Here is a 19,519-nt window from a genome sequence, read left to right as displayed (position 1 = left end):
CCAAGTAAACCTTGGGTAAAGAGGAGGTCGGACATTCGAGAATGGTTGCAACCTTCTCTGAATTCAAACAAGATTTTTATGATTCAGCAATCAAGGAGTTATATGTCAGAGTGCACAAGATAGTACTCCTTGTATGTAGAAAGACATATTTAGGAACGAAGGGAGTAATTAGTATGTCAACTAGCGCATAAACGTAGGAGGAGGTGCACTTGAAATTCATTCTTATTTCAGAATCAATTTTCATTTGAAGTCACGTACAGAAGCACATCAAACAACGAGCTAGACATGTCTTTTTTTCTCGCAAGCACCTATTAAAATCTTAATCACATATAATATCATATGAGAGGTAAAAAGGTCTTTTCAGACTTACTTAGCACCATTAAAGCTTAAAATGGACAGAAGCGTCGTAAAGGGCACATAAATAAGACCCTGTTTGGTTTCAATAAGTCAGGTGACTTATAAGTCAAGTGACTTAAAACCAGTGACTTATAAGTCACCCTTGTTTGGTTGCCACCTGACTTATAAGTCACCTGACCACACCTTGGTCCTTGGTGCGAAACCGGACAGGTCCTTGGTGCACTGCGCAAGCCCGTGCAGTCTCCGCGTCCCGACGACCGCCTCGGCTGCCCCGGCGGCGAACAGCAGCGGCGAGAGGTACGCCGTCCTTGTGAGCCTCTTCATCATGCCGGCGACCTCGTTGTCGAATTGGACAGACCTCGCCGTGCTCTGGACGCCGCCCGGCACGACGGCGCTGTGGTCGTCGTCGACCTCGCCAAAGAACGGCTCGCCGGAGTAGCGGAGCATGCAGGCGTCGAGCCACACGACGGCGTCCTTCTTGGACGAGCAGAGGCGCTGGGCCTGGGCTCCCGCGGAGCGGATGCACTCGGCGCACGTCGTCCTGGGGACGTCCCCACGGCAGAGCGCCAGGCCGTGCACGCCGCCGGAGCTGCCGATGTCGAACCCGATGGCCGGGGCCTTGGTCTCGAGGAGCGACATCAGCCCCTGACCTCTTCCTCGTCGGCGTCTTGGGAATCTTGGAAAAGGGCGGCGAAGCTCCTACCGGCCATGGTGGAAACCGGGCGGCGAGCGGAGTAGGCGAGCGGATCCAGGCGGAGGCGAGCGGATCCGACCGGGGCGAGCTCGCGAGGGAGGCCGGCGGCGGCGAGCTCGCGATGGGGTGCGCGGGTGCCTGGAACGATGGGGAGGCATGGTGCCTGGGCATGGGGAGGCGTGGTCACGGGTGGGCTGACTGAAAAAGTGGTGGGACCCACCCAAAAGTAAGTGACTTATAAGTTTTAAGTTGGGGTGGAGCAACTTATGACTTATAAGTTGGGGTGACTTATAAGTTGAACCTGTTTGGCAAAATAAGTCACTTTTTGCACTTTTTAACTTATAAGTTGACGACTTATTTGGAACCAAACAGGGCCTAAGAATCAGCGTTAGATAGGGAAGAAAAGTTTTCCACTGTCAAGAGAAAAAATATTTAAGATAGTGTTAAATACAGAATTCTCTGATTCATGAATTGAAATGATTTCTATATCATGTGTGGCTGTCATTTTGGCTAAGAATTCATAAATCCGAACAAAGTTTGGCTTCAAAAAGTAGCTTCAGAATAAATCAAAATTAAAATTCACTGCGGCATGAAACAAGTTGCAGAACGATCTTTAACTAGTTCAAACAAATTGCAGCTCCAAAAAGCACAAACCCACATAATCAAATTCAATTACAACAGCCATGTTCAGGCCCACAAAGCACAAAATGCACGTCTGACACAAGCAAAACCAAAGTTTCAAAGCTTTACTGAACAAGGTATAGAAAACAAAAGACTACAACTTGCTTCAGGACCTATGGCTTGACTTGCTTCAGGACCCATTTCCTTTTTCATTCCATCTGGGTAAGGCTTGATGAGACATGATCTTGTCACTTCTTTGTTGTCCTGCAAATATGATGGCAAACATGTAGCAAACATAGCAGGAGCAAACGTCGCATCAGTATTTTTTCGATGCCATCAAACAAACAAGCTAGAATTAGATGAAAGCTGCAGCTACGCTGGCGACTCTGATGCTACGATTTAGAAATGTAAAAACCCGGAAACGAAACCCAGCTTGTTGTTTGCATACTTGATCTGTTCAACCCACCTTCCTAGTGTATAATAATAGTTAATTAATATAGCAATAGAAAACTTGCCATTCAATTCAATGGGGCAGGCTATAAATTATTAGTGGGCAAGTTCTGAGAGGATGCTGCTAGCTAGTGATAGAAAGATCCATAAGGCCTTACAAGAAGTTACAATTTCATAAGTTGCTTCATTCCTGCCCACCATGACCATGTTAACTACTTCTGCTACCTAGATGGTTGGCAATTTCTTGGTTAGCTGAGTGGGTGTGGTTGTAAATTAGAGCACCTCTAGCAGATCCCGCAAACCTGGCCATCCACTATAATAACCGCCGGTTTGCGGGATGGATCCGGTAAACCCGGCCCGAATAGATACTTCAAATTCGGTCATCCCGTAAAAAAAATGTGGGATCCCGAATCCGCAAGCCCAATTCCTCCATATCTGCAGAATTTCACCTGATTTTGCCGGATCCCCTTCCGGTTGGCGCGAACCCACTTTCGCCGGCTTCAGTTCCCGCCTCCCCCAGGCCGCCGCCAATCCGCCACCCGACCTAGCCATCCAGCCTCACGGCGCCATAATTCAGTCGGATGGAGTACCCTCCACCCCCAGGTGCACCATACCATGCGCCGCTGCCGCCTCCACCGTCGACGCTCCGTCCGCCCGACCACATGGCTGAACTCCTTCCGCCGCCGCCTCGGGGTGCGCCATACCATTCGCCGCTGCCGCCTCCACCACCGCCGCTCCGTCCGCACCCTCACACGGCCCCAACTCCTTCCATCGCCACCCCAATTCCTCTCACCGCCACCGCCATCAAGAGAAAGCGGCAAGGGAGCCATCTCGTTCAAGGCAGCGCAGCCGGCGCGGCACCAGCGAGTTTGGGCCCCACTCCGGTTCCACGCATTAAGAGGAAGAAGACCGCCTCCACCGGCCCCGCCGGTGTGCGGGCGAAGGCCCCGAGGAAGAAGGCGATCGCATCAAGGGGTCAGGCTCCTCCTCGGTCTTTAGCCGACCCCGGCATCCACATTGACAGCGAAGCCGCCGACCATGCCTACAACGTGTTTGATGAAACGGCCGGGAGGTAAAAAAAACTTTTGCTTGGTTTGCTCCGCTCATCTATGTTTCAGTCGGTTGGAACACTTGCTTGAGCTTTGGCCGTTGATTTTTGTAGCCAAAATGTGCCCTACACATTCACGGGGATGTTAGCCGAAAGCACGGTGAAAGTGAGGTAGACAAGGAACATTTGGAGGTGGTGTTGGTTTCAGCCATGGTGGCGCAAGTGAGCTTGATGCTTCAGCAAACCATGGTGGTGGAAGTGTGGATGGGAATGGTGGTGGTGGTGGTGGTGGTAGTGGTAGTGGTAGTGGTAGTGGTAGTGGTAGTGGTAGTGGTAGTGGTAGTGGTCGTTCCCCGATCCAAGTTGAAGATGATGGTGGTGGTGATCATTCTTCGGCCCAACTTGAAGATCCTCCAAATTGCGGTGCTCGTTCTTCGGTCCAAGTTCGTGAAGATCGTGGTGCTGGTGGTGCTCGCTCTTCGATCCAAGTAGAAGATGGTGGTCTTCACAACAATGTGGATGTTGATTGATTTATCCATGACCAAATATTATTTGAGCATCTTTTGTTTTGTTTGATCGCGCATTTGCAAGGCTAAACTTGATACCTACTATGTTGTGCATGATTTTGGATGTGATGAACTAGTATGTTGATGAACTAGTATGTTGATGAACTAGTGGTAAACTTGATAATATTTGCCCTATGATTTCATTTGCGGCACCGCAAGCCCTCCGGCGCGGACCAGATCGTGCAAACGTATCTCGCAAAACATTTGTGGGATGGGTTTCTAGGATTTATTCCACCGGAGCGCTCACGGCCCGTAAGCAGGCCTGGGCCCACAGTGGTGCCACATGTGCAGCCCACACAGGGCCCACGATTTGGGGGGGGGGGCCAAAATATATATATAATATAGCATATAATTTTATTAAAAAAACGAATCGTGCGGTCGTGGGCGACTGGGCGTCGTGGCCTCGCGTTGTGGCTCGTATCCGCGTCGTGGGCGCCCACGATGCCTCGAGCAAGCTGGCCGCTGGGCGCCTGGGCTAGTGGGCCGTTGCCTCAAGGCTTGACCGCTTGAGCATGAGCGACCTGGGTGTGATCGCCAGGCAGGGCCTGCCTGCCTGGTAGGCTGGTAAACGTGATCGACTGGCCGCTGGGCTCCTGATTGCATGATCCAGTCAGATCTCTCCCGAGAGCAGCTCGTCCACCTTTGTACAGAAACGATACGCGCTGTGCCGCCGTGGCGCCATCCACCTCGGATCGCCAGCCAGAGCAGCTCGTCTCTGCCGTTGACGCCGTGCGTGCGCAACTGCGCATGTACGAGTAGCGCTCCCCGTCTATATTTCGGTAAGAAAGAATATCTCGTCTGCTCGTCGCCTCCGCCGTTCGCATCATCACTGATCACTTCATCTGTTCATCAAATCGATCCCGCGATCCGATTCAGGCCGCCGCTGAGACTCGTTGTCTCGTCGGATCGATCCCAGTTCAGCCGTGCAGGTCCCAAAACTAGGTGAGTTAGACGGTTCGTATTGATACATGCTACTGTATAACTTCAATTTCATTGTATTCATCTTTTTAATCTTGTGTTTCAATAATATAGTTTTGAGTCATCATGAGGAAACATCAGTCTGGTGCCTATAAGCGCAAGAAAAAAGCGGAAGAACAAAATTTAATTAATAAATCTTATAAAGGCGGCATGGACAAATTTGTTAGAAAAGAAGCACCGCAAGTGTCATCCGGTAATCAATCTGTTGATCCTTCTACCCTTGCAATTGTTCCTTACAATGATGCTACAGATGGTCAGACAGGGACAGATAATATGGAGGTAGAGGAAGATCATATTGATGTTAACTTGAATAGTTCACCTCATGAGGATGTTGATGATTCTTCTAAGTCTGATATATTTGATCCAAGAAACTGGGATTCTCTTGATTCTAAACAAATTGATATCTTAGCACAAAAGGGTCCAAAAAGAGACAATTCAATTAAGAAAGGTCCTAAAGATAGATATCGTAAAAGGTTTACCCCAGTATTCTATACTAGATTTCTATCAAATGGAGAGTGTTGTGATAGAGACTGGCTTGTCTATTCTAAACAACTTGATAGAGTCTTTTGCTTTGCTTGTAAGTTATTTAGAAAAAGTCATCAGAAAGGTCAATTGGCAAATGAGGGCTTTAATGATTGGTCACATATGACCAATAGACTAAAAGACCATGAGACAAGTGGGGATCATGTTTTGAGTATGACTAATTGGTATGAGTTGCGCGGTAGATTAGAAAAACATCAAACTATTGATAAAGCAGCTCAACGACAACTTGAGAAAGAGAAGGACCATTGGAGAAAGGTATTATTCAGAATTGTTTGCATTGTAAAATTTCTTGCCAAGCATAATCTAGCATTCCGTGGTACTAATGGCAAGTTGTATGAAGATAGCAATGGTAATTTATTGGGTTTGGTAGAGATGTTGGCTGAATTTGACCCCATGATTCAGGAGCATGTTCGTCGTATTACAAATGAAGAAACCCATGCTCATTATCTTGATCATAAGATTCAGAATGAATTGCTACACTTTCTTGCTTCTTGTATTAGGTCTGAAATTATCAAGAAAATAAAGAGCGCAAAGTATTTCTCTGTCATACTTGATTGTACCCCTGATGCAAGTCACCAAGAGCAAATGCCTTTAATTATAAGATATGTGGATTCATCTTCAAGTCAAGTTTGCATAGAAGAGTCTTTTCTAGGATTTCTTGATGTAAATGATACAACTGGCCAAGGACTTTTTGAGGTGCTACAGAATGAGCTAAAACTTCTTGATCTTGATATAAATGATGTGCGAGGGCCAGGTTATGATAATGGATCAAACATGAAAGGAACGCATCAAGGGGTACAAAGAAAACTTTTGGATGTAAATCCTAGAGCTTTTTATTCTGCATGTGGTTGTCATAGCCTTAATTTAACACTTTGTGATATGGCCAAGACTTGTGGTAGAGCAAAAGACTTTTTTGGGATCATCCAACGCATCTATACAATTTTTGCAAACTCTACTAAGAAATGGCACATTTTGAAAGAAAACATATCAGGATTGACTCTCAAGTCTGTGTCAGCTACGCGTTGGGAGAGTCGTGTTGAAAGTGTTAAACCAATTAGATTTCAATGTTCAGACATTCGGGAGGCTCTACTTCAGGTAACCAATATGTTCATATTGATAATGATGTAATTCATTCAGGCTTTGACTAGATCCAGCCATAACATTTATGAACTTTCTTTTAATTTCAGGTATCTGAAACTGATAGTGATCCAAAGGCAAGCAGTGAGGCTCTAGGTTTGGCAAACAATGAACTTGGAGAGTATGAGTTTATCCTGGCAATTGTCATTTGGTATGAGGTATTGTCTGCTATTAATTTAGTAAGCAAGAACTTGCAAACAAAGGATATTCTCATTGATGTTGCAATTGAGAAAGTGAAAGGGCTTATTTCTTTCTTTGAGAGGTACAGAGAAACTGGTTTCTTAGAAGCATTGGAGATAGCCAAAGAATTGCACTTGAGATGAATATTGATGTCACATTTCGTAAAAGAAGAGAAATTAAAAGAAAGAAACAGTTTGATGAGAACCCAGATGACACAAATATTGCCACACAGTCTGCAGAGGAATCATTTAGAGTCAACTATTTCATACGTGTTGTTGATCAAGCAATTTCCTCACTCACAAGGAGATTTGAGCAATATGAAGGTTACCAGAAAATATTTGGTTTCTTATTTACCTCTGAAACATTGCGTTCATTGGATAAGGATAGTTTGAAATCTTCTCGTGTTAATCTTGAGGCTTCCCTTATGAAGGATAAACAATCTGATATTGATGCCAATGAACTATTTGTTGAGTTGAAGTTTCTTCAAAATTTCGTGCCAAAAGAAAATATCGGACCTGTTGAAATTCTGAATTTTTTAAAGCGGCATGATTGTTTTTCCAATGCAAGTATTGCATATAGAGTTCTGTTGACCATTCCTGTGACAGTTGCATCGGCAGAAAGAAGTTTTTCTAAATTGAAACTATTGAGGTCCTATATGCATACTACTATGACACAGCAAAGACTCAATGATTTGGCCACAATAGCACTTGAGAGTGAAGTCTTGGAGAAGATTGATTACGAGGATATCATTGAAGATTTTATTTCAAAGAATACTGCAAGAATGAGGATGTTCAAATAAACGGCAATCGGGAGTTGCATAGGTATGACTTTTTTATATGTCCAATTTTTATGTAAGATATTATATTATATACATTATAATTTTTTCTGCGAGACATATATACATTATAATTGCTCGTTAGTTCATATTTTTGTGAGATAGGCCCCATTTTTTCGTTCCGCACAGGGCCCCGGATTTAACGTTTTGCGGGCGCCCTTATATCACTTTTGCGGGCTGGCCGTTTGCGGGATCTGCTAGAGATGCTCTTATACTAGTTCTTGAGAATTAGAACTATTACCACACATTCGCACACACACAAAAGTACTACACATGGATATTACTATTACTACTAGCACTGAGTGCTTCTCCTTTGTCTCATCAGCATTACTAGTGCTACACAGGCACATCCATTGATAAGGACCAAACTGACACTATCTAAGTGCACATCTTTATGCATATTGGCTTACACAAAATTAAGTACTCACAAGGATGACAAGCAGAACAAAACTACAATTGAACAGATTCCCTAACATTTCCCCAGTGACCAAACATGGATTAAGCAATACCCAAAGGACAGAAGAGAAGCAAGATTGCACAATAATTGAGCTCATGTTCAGGTTCATCCATGAAGTTTCAAGCCACATCAGGCGGTACTTGAGAATGTGACGGATGCAGGGTCAAGACTTTGTCGGTCTCCTCTCTAGGTGTCCGGATCCGGTGTGCTTGCCACTAAACCTGCTGATTGGGTGAGGTTATGGTTAGAGTTGAAGAAAAAGAGAAGGATTCATGAGAAAGGGGAGGAGAGAAGAGGTGGAGGAGGAGAGTTGCCCGGGGAAGGAGGTCAACTGAACAGGAGCGCTCACTGGCAGCTGGACGGGAACGTGGAGGCGGCAACATGAGGTCAGGGTGAAAGAGGAGCAAGAAGAGGAAAAGAGTGCAGGAAGTGATTATTCGGCTCATTGGAAAATCTCACCAGCAACAAGGAAGCCGAGCGCCATGGACACAAAGCAAAGGTGGAGGTGGTAGGAATGGTGTCGCGGGACGATGGAATCGTGGAATTGTTAGGAAGTATTAGTATTAGTCTAGGAGTCCTTATTAGTATTAGTATTAGTCTAGGAGCCCTTATTAGTCTATGTTAACTTTCCTTGCACCTCAAGTCATGTGTAATATATATATGCCCCTTGGGCCTTCAATATAGACAAGTTGCTTATTCTAACATGGTATTAGAGCCTTAGGGTTTTTTTTTCTCGCACGCGCAACTCGTGCTCCGATCCAATCTCGTCTTCCCGCAGTTGCCTTCCGTCTCGTCCGCATCTCGTCCGCATCTGGCGTCTGAGGCTGTTGCTTCCCGTCCCGATCTCGCTCCGCTCCTGGCCGAAGCCGTTCTGGGTGCTGTCCGGGTCGCCGCCATCCGCCTAATCCCCCAGATCGAGGTGCGGCCGCCTGCTGGATCCCGTCAACCCCAGTGCACCAGATCCCAGCGCACCGAGCGCTCTTACCCGAGAGGGATCAGGCTACAGCCTCGTGTACGGACTGTACGCACAGGAGCTGCTACAGCTCGATTTGCCAGGAGCCTGAGCAATCCTAGCACACACCAGCGGGCCTGCTGGATCCCGTCCCCATCGCCGCCATCTGCCTACTCCCGCCAGATCGAGGCGCCCTGCTGGTTCCCGTCACCACCAGCTTCCGATTTCGTCGGTCCCGACGTGATCTCTAAAAAAAAATGTCTGTTGCATCCGGCTACGTTGTTGTTCCTCGTCGTCCAGTGATCTTTGATGGCACTAACTACATCGAGTTCATTGGCTTCATGTGCATTCACATGCGTGGCATCCGTCTATGGGGTGTTCTTTCTAGCGAGGTCTGCTGTCCGCCATGTCCGGTTCCTCCGGTAGCTCCCACTCCTCCGACCCCACCGGCTCTTCCTGCGGATGCTTCTCAGACCGCAAAGGATTCGGCTAAACTTGCTGATGAGGCCGTTGTGAGTGCTTATGATGAGAATGTTATGACCGGTACAACGTACCAACGGAGGAGGCCCAATGGGCAGGGTTAATTACCGGCTTAGCCCAAGTTATCTTACCTATCTTAGAGTCCAAGTTATATTAGAGTCCAAGTTATATTAGAGTCCAAGTTAGAGTCCAAGTTAGAGTCCAAGTTATCTAGGGTTTAGTGGAGGTTGTCCTCCTATATAAACACATGTACCCCTTCGATATTAAGCAGACAATAAACAGTATATTCTGTTGTCGTCTCCCTCAGGAGACGAGAGCTCCAAACCCTAGCCGCCTCTCTCTTATGCCGCGACGGCGCCCAACCGCCGGCGCCGGCGTCCCCAACCTCGGAGCCCGCACTTCCACCCCTACAACCTACGTCCGAGACCTGGTAGAACCCTAGCCTCTACCAATTTGGTATCAGGTAGCTTGGGTTCGATGAGTTTGTCGGACCTTCCCACCACCACCGCCGACGCCACCACCGCCTTCCCCGCCACCTCGCAGCAGCCGCCGCCGCCGCACCACTTGCCGTCGCCGGCCGCCTCCGGTCCCTGGCGGCCGAACCCGCCCCCGTCCTCTCCCCGGCGGAGATGTCCTCGGCGATCCGCGACCTCAACCTGGCGGTCTCGAACCTCCGGACTTTCCTCCAGGCTCCGTACGCAACCCCGCCACCACCGCCTCCGCCGGCGGCGCCCTTCGCGCCACCGCCCCCGGCCACTGTCGCGCCCCAGGGCCTGCCGATCACCCAGGTCCGGTGGCCGCCGTCACCGTCCCCGCTACCGACGTGGATTGACACGCCGACCTACACGACGGCGCCACTACAGCCGACGGTGTTGCAGCCACCCGCCCCCACCTTCGGGGGGTTCGGCGGGTACACTGATCCGTACGCCGGGAGTTGTGGTGCCGCGGCACTCTCCTTCCGCCGCGCTGGGTCGTCACGAGGGCACCTACGCGGCCTCGCCACACGTGCAGCAGCCACCCCGCTTCACCAAGCTGGAGTTCGCCACCTACGACGGCACCGTCGACCCCCTGAACTGGCTCAATCAGTGCGACCAGTTTTTCAGGGGGCAGCGGACCATGGCGTCCGACCGCACGTGGATCGCCTCCTACCACCTCCGTGGCGCCGCCCAGACTTGGTACTACGCCCTCGAGCAGGACGAGGGCGGGATGCCTCCGTGGGAGCGCTTTCGCGACCTGTGTCTCCTCCAGTTCGGCCCCCCCATACGTGGGAGCCGTTTGGCTGAGCTCGGTCGCCTTCCCTTCACCACCTCGGTGCAGGACTTCGCCGACCGCCTCCAGACGTTGGCCTGCCATGCGCCTGACGTCACGGCTCGCCAACGCGCCGAGCTCTTCGTCGGCGGCCTTCCCGACCACATCCGCATCGACGTCGAGATGCGCGACCCCCAGGACCTGCAGACGGCCATGTATTACGCACGCGCGTACGAGCAACGCGCCAACGCCCTGCAGCAGGCGTCCCCCGACCCGCCCCGCCCCGGCGACCGCCACCCCGACACGCCCTGCCGGCCGCTACTGCGGCTGCCCTCGCGCCGACACGCACCTTCCAGCGCTTGACGTCGGCCGAGCAGCTCGAGCGGCGCCGCAAGGGCCTGTGCTTCAACTGCGACGAGCCATATGCGCCGGGTCATACGTGCACCCGCCTGTTCTACTTGGAGACCGTCGACGACGCGGAGGTGGAGGCCCTCACCGCGGAGCTCGACGCCACCACTCTTCGAGGCCGGCGTCACGACCTACGGGCCGGTCGACACGACCGCCTTCGTCGTCTCCCTTCATGCCATGGCTGGCATCAAGACGGGAAAGACGATGCTGCTTCCGGTGACGATCAACGGGGAGCGTCTCACCGCGCTCGTGGACACGGGTTCGACGCACAACTTCCTGTCCGGGGACGCCATGCGCCGCCTCGCACTCCAACCGGCGGGCTCGGAGAAGTTCAGCGTCACCGTCGCCAACGGGGACCGCCTTGCTTGCCAGGGGGTGGCGCGGCAGGTTCCCGTCCTCATCGGCGACAAGCCGTTCTCCATCGACTGCGTCGGCATCGACCTGGGCTGCTACGACTTCATCCTTGGCATCGACTTCCTGTCCACTCTCGGCCCCATCCTTTGGGACCTCGATGTGTTGTCCCTCATCTTCTGGCGCGAGGGCGGCCGTCGCGTTCAGTGGACAGGCATCGGCGGCTCCGGCGCCGTGACTCCACAGCTCCAGTTGATGGCGGCCGCACTGGACGAGGCACATCCCCTCCTGGCCGACCTCCTGCAGCAGCACAGCGACATCTTCGATGAGCCACAGGGCCTCCCTCCTGCGCGACCCTGTGACCACCGCATCCACCCGCTGCCCGACACGGCACCTGTAGCCGTGCATCCGTACCGGTACCCTCAGCTACAGAAAGACGAGCTCGAGCGTCAGGTGGCGGTCATGCTCGCGCAGGGCATCATCCGGATTTCGACATCGCCGTTCTCCGCCCCGGTGCTCCTTATGCGCAAGCCCGACGACACATGGCGCTTCTGCATCGACTACCGCGCCCTCAACGCCCTAACGTCCAAGGACAAGTTCCCCATCCCCGTCGTGGATGAGCTCTTGGACGAGCTACACGGAGCGCGCTTCTTCACCAAGCTCGACCTTCGCTCGGGCTACCATCAGGTGCGCATGCACCCTGACGACATCGAGAAGACGGCGTTCCGCACTCACCATGGCCACTTCGAGTTCCTGGTGATGTCGTTCGGCCTCTCCAACGCGTCGGCGACCTTCCAGGCCCTGATGAACGACGTGCTCAGCCCATACTTGCGCCGCTTTGTGCTTGTTTTCTTTGATGACATTCTCATCTACAGTGCATCTTGGGCGGAGCACCTACAACACGTGGCCATCATCTTCAACGAGCTTCGAGCGCATCGTCTTCACCTCAAGCGCTTGAAGTGCTCGTTCGGCACGACCTCCGTCGCGTACCTGGGGCACGTCATCTCGACGGACGGGGTAGCGATGGACGCGGACAAGGTCGCCGCCGTCGCCGCATGGCCGATCCCGCGGTCACCACGGGCGCTCCGCGGCTTCTTGGGCCTCGTCGGCTACTACCAGAAGTACATCCGGGACTTCGGCCTCATCGCCGCGCCACTGACGCAACGCCTTCTCCTAGGACGAGGAGGCGACTACGGCATTCGAGGCTCTCCAACGGGCGCTCACGACGGGACCCGTCCTCCAGATGCCGGACTTTGATATGCCGTTCATGGTGGACTGCGACGCCTCTGGCATCAGCTTCGGCGCCGTCCTCCACCAGGGCGAGGGACCGCTCGCCTTCTTCAGCCGCCCCTTCGCCGCTCGCCATCACAAGCTCGCGGCCTACGAGCGCGAGCTTATTAGGCTGGTTCAGGCTGTGCGCCACTGGCGGCCTTATCTTTGGGGTCAGTCATTCCGTGTGCGCACGGACCACTACAGCCTCAAGTTCTTGCTGGACCAGTGCCTCTCCACAGTTCCGCAACACCAGTGGATCAGCAAGCTCTTTGGCTTCGACTTCACCGTTGACGCCTAGGGCCTGCGCCAGCGCCTTGACGCCGGCGAGCTGGACGCGCCCTGGTGCTTGGACAAGGGGCTGCTCCTACATGGCCGCCGCATCTTCGTGCCCGACCATGGCGACCTGCGCCACCAGGTCCTGACCTTGGCGCACTCTGCAGGGCACGAGGGCGTGCTGAAGACTCTCCATCGTCTCCGTGCTGATTTTTACATCCCCGGTGATGGCGCGATGGTCCGCGCCTGGGTGCGGTCGTGCGTGACGTGCCAGCGGAACAAGACGGAGACACTACGACCCGCGGGTCTACTGCAGCCGCTGGACGTACCCTCACAGGTGTGGGCGGATATTTCCATGGACTTCATCGAGGGCCTTCCCAAGGTGGGCGGCAAGTCCGTCATCCTCACGGTGGTTGACCGCTTCTCCAAGTACGCGCACTTCATCGCCCTGGGTCATCCATATACAGCCGCCTCCGTGGCGCGGGCCTTCTTCGACGGCATCGTCCGCCTCCACGATTTTCCTCGTCCATCGTCAGCGATCGTGATCCCGTGTTCACGGGACATGTCTGGCAGGATCTCTTTCGACTGGCGGGCGTGAAGCTCCGCATGAGCACGGCGTTCCACCCTCAGACAGACGGCCAATCCGAGGTGGTCAACAAGGTGATCGCCATGTACCTGCGCTGTGTTACTGGTGATCGTCCACGAGCTTGAGTGGACTGGTTGGCGTGGGCGGAGTACTGCTACAACACCTATCACTCTGCCCTGCGCACCACGCCTTTCGAGGTGGTCTACGGGCGCCCACCTCCGGCGATGCTCCCTTACGAGCCTGGGACGGCTCGGTCCGAGACGGCGGGCGACTTACTCCGCACCAGCGACGACATTCTGGCTGAGGTACGCCAGCGTCTTCTCCAAGCACAGCAGCTGGCTTGGAAGTACTACGATGCTCATCATCGCGAGGCGGAGTTCGCGCTGGGTGATTGGGTGTGGCTGCGCCTCCTCCACAGGACCACGCAGTCTCTGGACCCGCGCTCCAAGCGCAAATTGGGACCTCGCTACGCCGGTCCCTTTCGTGCGCTGGAGCGTGTCGGCACACTCGCATACCGCTTGGAGTTGCCAGCTGGTTCTCGCCTCCACAACATCTTCCATGTCGGCTTACTGAAGGCCTACCGCGGGGACCCTCCTGCAGCGACGCCGGCCCTTCCTCCTACTTCGGATGGCCGCCTCCTTCCAGCTTCCGCACAGGTGGCAAAGGTGCTGCAGACGCAGCAGCGTCGCGGCGTCTGGCATGTCTTGGTACAGTGGACCGGCCTGCCAGAGGAGGAAGCGACTTGGGAGAAGCTCGACGATTTCCGCCAGCAGTTTCCAGATGTTCAGCTCAAGGACGAGCTGTTTGAGAAGGCGGGGAGAGATGTTATGACCGGTACAACGTACCAACGGAGGAGGCCCAATGGGCAGGGTTAATTACGGGCTTAGCCCAAGTTATCTTACCTATCTTAGAGTCCAAGTTATGTTAGAGTCCAAGTTAGAGTCCAAGTTATCTAGGGTTTAGTGGAGGTTGTCCTCCTATAGAAACACATGTACCCCTTCGATATTAAGCAGACAATAAACAGTATATTCTGTTGTCGTCTCCCTCAGGAGACGAGAGCTCCAAACCCTAGCCACCTCTCTCTCTCTCTCACGCCGCGACGGCGCCCAACCGCCGGCGCCGGCGTCCCCAACCTCGCAGCCCGCACTTCCACCCCTACAACCTACGTCCGAGACCTGGTAGAACCCTAGCCTCTACCAGAGAAGGTCTTGGCTTATGAGGAGACTCTTCAGGTGTATCCTGGTGCTCTGACCGTTTACACCCAGTGGCTTGATGATGATGCCCGTGCTGCAGCTGTTCTCACTGCTAGTGTTCTGCCTCAGTTTGCCTCTGAGTTTTTGGGTCTTCCTACTGCCTTTGAGATGTGGACTCGCCTTCGTCAGCGCTATGCGCCCTCTGGTGATGCCTTATACCTCTCCGTGGTTCGTCAGGAGCATGCTCTTCAGCAGGGTGACTCTACTGTTGATGACTTCTATGCACAGAGTTCTGCTATCTGGCGCCAGCTCGATTCTCTCCGCATTGCTGGTTGTCGTACTTGCCCCTATTGCCAGGCTGTCCAGACCAACTTGGAGTTTCATCGCGTCTACGAGTTCCTGTCCAGACCAACTTGGAGTTTCATCGCGTCTACGAGTTCCTGTCTCGGCTCCGCAAGGAATTTGAGCCTCGGCGTGCTCAGTTGTTTGCTCGTGGCCGTATTTCTCTCATGGAGGCGCTTTCTGAGATTCGTGCTGAGGAGACTCGCTTACGTGGTGCTGGTTTGCTGGAGGTTCCCTCGGTGCTCGCTGCTCGGGCTACTTCTACGCCCCCTGCTGCACCGACCCCTTCTCACTCGAGTACTCCGCCGCTCTTGCCCACTCCTTCTGGAGGCTCAGGTCGCCCCCGTCCACATTGTGGCTACTGCAACAATGATGGTCATATTGAGTCCCACTGCTACACAAAGAAGAACCACTTGCGCCAGGCGCAATCATCATCTACAGAGACTTCGTCATCTACCTCGACAGCTTCAGCCATCGCTTTGACTGAGCAGGATATTCTGTGACTTAAGCGTCTGCTCGCTGCTTCAGGTTCTTCCTCGACGGGTACTGCTGGTATTCTGACTCAGGCTTCCGCACTGAGCAACCACCTCCTACACAGTCAGGACCGTCTCACGCACACTCTGGTTGGAATTGGCCTTCGCCGCCATGATCTTTTTTTTTTCTCTTCCGCTGCCATCATCCCTAATCTAGTGTGTGTTTTCTAGTTTTCTTTGTTTTCCGCTGCATCCACCAAATCCGTTGATATTTTGTGTTTTCTCATGCCATGCGAGTCCACCTTAGTCCGTCAGCCTTTTTCCGGTCCTGATCCTTTCTATGCAACTTTTGTGGCCTACTTGCCCTTGTTGTTTTCTATAGGATTTTTTGGACTTCTTGTGCATTGTCGATCTACGTCCATGTGCCTTAACCGCCGAGCTTCTTTCGCCGTCGGTTGTCGTGGACTATGATTTTCTGCACAATGCTTTATTCTCTTGATGTGCCATCTTCTTTTGACAACCCATCTTCTCTTGATACTTATGTTGTATCTTCAAGTGATGCGGTGTCTTCCTCTGATGTGCCATCTCTTGGGTGTCTACCTATGATGTGCCATCTCTTCGTTATCTCCTTCGGCGACTCGACAAGTTTTGAAGACTCTTCATGCTACGACGACACTCTCAAGACGCGGATTTGGATTATCATTTTTTTTAGTATTACACTTCTTCAAATGCAATGCTATTGCATACGCTTTGCATTTGAGGGGGGGTGTTAGGAAGTATTAGTATTAGTCTAGGAGTCCTTGTTAGTATTAGTATTAGTCTAGGAGTCCTTATTAGTCTATGTTTACTTTCCTTGCACCTCAAGTCATGTGTAATATATATATGCCCCTTAGGCCTTCAATATAGACAAGTTGCTTATTCCTAACAGGAATGACGGCTCTAGGGGGGGTGGGGGGTTACAGACCGAACCCCATCAGTGGAATCTTGGAATGAAATCCACGCCCAATTCCGAGACAGCCAAACACGGTGCGCTCAGATTTACTAAATAAATTACGTGATTCTAGGCCCAAATGATAAGACAAACAAGTAGGCACAGCTACACAACTTATCTTCTCAACATATCATAAAAAATACCCTTATTCCGCAACACAAGATTAAGAGATGCAATGTACGAGACAAAAAGGGTATGTTTTCATGTTTGATATGCTCCAACATTCTAAAGACGTATATAGTATGTTTTATACCATAACACGGTTTTTTTGGGGCCTCCGCCTTTGTGCGGCTACACCGACTACGACGACTACACCGTCGGCCATGACTAACTTGACCGCGGCTACTCATATCGGCTACCTCAACATTGACATCAAGGGTTACATCTATATCTGCTCATTGGCAACAACTTCAATCAACCGCGTCCGCATCGTCACTAGTGTCCATGCCACTCCTGTTGCAACCGCGATAAGGAGTACAAGAGACGGGGACGGCACCAGAAAGGGACGCAGTCGCCACAATAGGTGCCAACCAATCAGAGATGCAGGTGATGATGGCAAAGCAGAGAAGACAACAGGCGCGTGAGACTTCAACTTCAGTCATAATTGGCCACTTTGCTCCCGCTACGACTGAGGGCGAATGTTAGAAGTATAAACATGTTCGGTTAGAGATAAGGAGAAATAGAGATAGAGTTGGTTAAAACCAACAATGACTTGCCTTGTACTCTAAGCTGCTCTCCACGATGTACTCTATATATACCCCATGAGGTGTCAGTCAATACAACAAAATATTCAGGGTTCCTACAGTTCTCCATACACTATTCAGAACTAGGGTTCACATCGTCAAGATAATGGGTCTCCTACATTTGTGTGATACATGGCTGCTAGCCTAATGAGATACTAAACAACGAGCATGACCAAGTGCATATTTTGTTATATCTCAACTAGGCTCACTTGATTGCATCAAGGACTTGTAGATGCAAATTTGTAAACACATCAAAATTGAGCACCTCTGATTCAATTATCAATGGTTCTCATGAGCCAATGATGGTACAGCATTAGTGATACAGGCACCATCACTCTATTGCTGCTTACAGAAGTTCAAAATTACGATAAGAAACAACCAAAAGATGAATGTCAGGAGACAAAATCGGACAGATTAGGAACCAGCTGACGTAAGTACTATAGCACCAAACCTCAAGCTTTGCATGTTATAACTAATAACATGTGTTGGTAAAGTTTCATACTCTTTCTTGACCAAATGGATTATATTGTTATGAGGTGAAGAATTTGCTAATGAGAGAACCATCAAAAGATGACTCGGAAAGTAAAGACCAAACTGTTTACAAACAAAGAGTAAGCCTTGAGAGTACCTCCAAATTTAGCAACCAAAGGGGTCACACCATGACCTGTCACTAGCTCTTTCGAAGCTCCACGCATGGGACATGTCTTGCCTCTCCACCACCACGCTAGCATCAGCAGACACACATCCTTCTGAAGATAAACGACTTAGTACAACATCTCTAGAGCAACCATCATCCACGAAAACACGCATCTCCTCCAACATTTGGGCCCTTTCCATGACAAACTTGACAAATGCCAGCTCGGTATCCTCTCCTCGGGCAGCTTCGAACACAAACTTCTTAATATGTGAGGTGACACATTCAGTGTGGCCTACTTGATCCCAGAAGTCCACATCAACATCGGTTGGTGATTCAGAAGGAGATGACTGTATTCCAAGCAAGTGAACCACTTAATTTAACAGGCACAAGCACAAACAACAACAATGATGATGAAGGGACTGGGGATTGATACCTTGATATACAAGGTTTGTAGGCATGGGAAGCATCTAAGCAAGAGGGGCACTAGCTTGACTTGCTTCTTGTCTCCAAACTGCACATTCAATGCCAATGTCCTGAGGGTCCGAACCATCGCATTTGGCTTCACCTTCATCCCTATCCCATCCTATAATGAATTGAAAAGCAAGTATGTAACACAGTACCACCATCTAGTTGTGGGAAATATGATGATGTGAAAAAAAAAAATCAGGCCACCTTGATCACAGTGGGGCCGATCTTGAGCTGATGCAGTCCAACGTCAAAGTACCCGAAAATTTTCAGCCTCGGGGCATTAATAATCTTGACATGAGTAGAGGCACCGCCAATTGGCTCCAACAGCAACCGCTCCAAGTTGGGGGCATCGTCAAGGTGCACCTCTCTGACCATGGACCTCCACACCACCAGGGACTGGAGACTCCCTGACCAGATGTGGATGTACCTTGGGTAGTCCTGTGTCAGCACGAAAGCGATGCTCTCAAGCTCGGGGCAGCGCGGAAGCAGGGCGTGGAGCTCGCGATCCTGCATGGAGCAATGGACAATCCCGAGCTCTTGCAGGCTGGGGAAGGCCGGAGTGAGGCCGGACATGTCCGGGAACTGGCAGAGCCCGAGCCAGAGGCGGCGGAGGGCCGCGCATCCGAGGGCGCCGGGGGGAGGACGCCACTCACATTCAGCGGGCCAGGATCCGTTGACGACGGAGAGTTCCTCGACGTTCTTGGCTGCGAGGGAGGCGAACCACGAGTCGAGGACGTCGGGTTCCTGGTAAGCGAGGTGCTCGGAGGAGAGGCGGGCGGAAGTGACCGGACCCGGGTGGGAGTTCAGCGCGGCGGTGACGGCGGTAGGAACGAGTCCAGCGTCGTCGAGGCGGAGTGGGGTGGAAGCCCAGAGGCTCCGCCAGCGGGAGGATAGGATGGTGGTGCGGGCGGCGTCCTTGGTGGGGAGGCGGGAGATGATGTTGCGGAGGAGCACGTCGTGGAGGTAATTGATGCGGTCATCTTCATCGGAGGTAGCGGACGAGGAGGACGGGGATACGGTGGTGGAAACCGAGGGAGGCGGGAGGTAGGAGAGGACGGTGGCGAGGGTTTCGTCCATCGCCGTGTTTTGGTTGACACGGCGGAGGAGGAGGAAGGGCAAAAAAAAATTAGACAAAGGGAGAGATCAGGTTTTTTTTAAGCATCTCCAACAGCCGCGCTTCGCGCCGCGTCCAAAAAATGTATTTACAACGCGCGCCGACTGGTTTAGCGCAGGGAT

General features: G+C 51.7%; 2 protein-coding genes across 2 annotated transcripts; both read right to left on the bottom strand.

Annotated features, from left to right (window-relative positions):
- Positions 1-499: 499 nt before the first annotated feature.
- Positions 500-1,014, bottom strand: LOC123439937 (cysteine-rich repeat secretory protein 38-like). Its single transcript, XM_045116550.1, has one exon. It carries the CDS (start codon positions 994-996, stop codon positions 520-522), a length of 477 nt encoding a protein of 158 aa, XP_044972485.1. The 5' UTR covers positions 997-1,014; the 3' UTR covers positions 500-519.
- Positions 1,015-1,663: 649 nt separating this feature from the next.
- On the bottom strand, positions 1,664-19,408 carry LOC123443824 (F-box/LRR-repeat protein 13-like). Its single transcript, XM_045120350.1, has 4 exons — positions 18,488-19,408; positions 18,249-18,398; positions 17,807-18,162; positions 1,664-1,936 (listed from the first exon to the last, which is right to left on the bottom strand). The coding sequence occupies exons 1-3, from the start codon at positions 19,358-19,360 to the stop codon at positions 17,815-17,817; spliced, it is 1,371 nt and encodes a 456-aa protein (XP_044976285.1). The 5' UTR covers positions 19,361-19,408; the 3' UTR covers positions 1,664-1,936; positions 17,807-17,814.
- Positions 19,409-19,519: the final 111 nt, after the last annotated feature.

This window comes from Hordeum vulgare, chromosome 3H (genome assembly GCF_904849725.1).
Source record: "Hordeum vulgare subsp. vulgare chromosome 3H, MorexV3_pseudomolecules_assembly, whole genome shotgun sequence".
NCBI lineage: Eukaryota > Viridiplantae > Streptophyta > Magnoliopsida > Poales > Poaceae > Hordeum > Hordeum vulgare.
The sequence above is the reverse complement of the archived record's forward strand: the minus strand, read 5'-3'. Positions and strand labels throughout refer to the sequence as shown.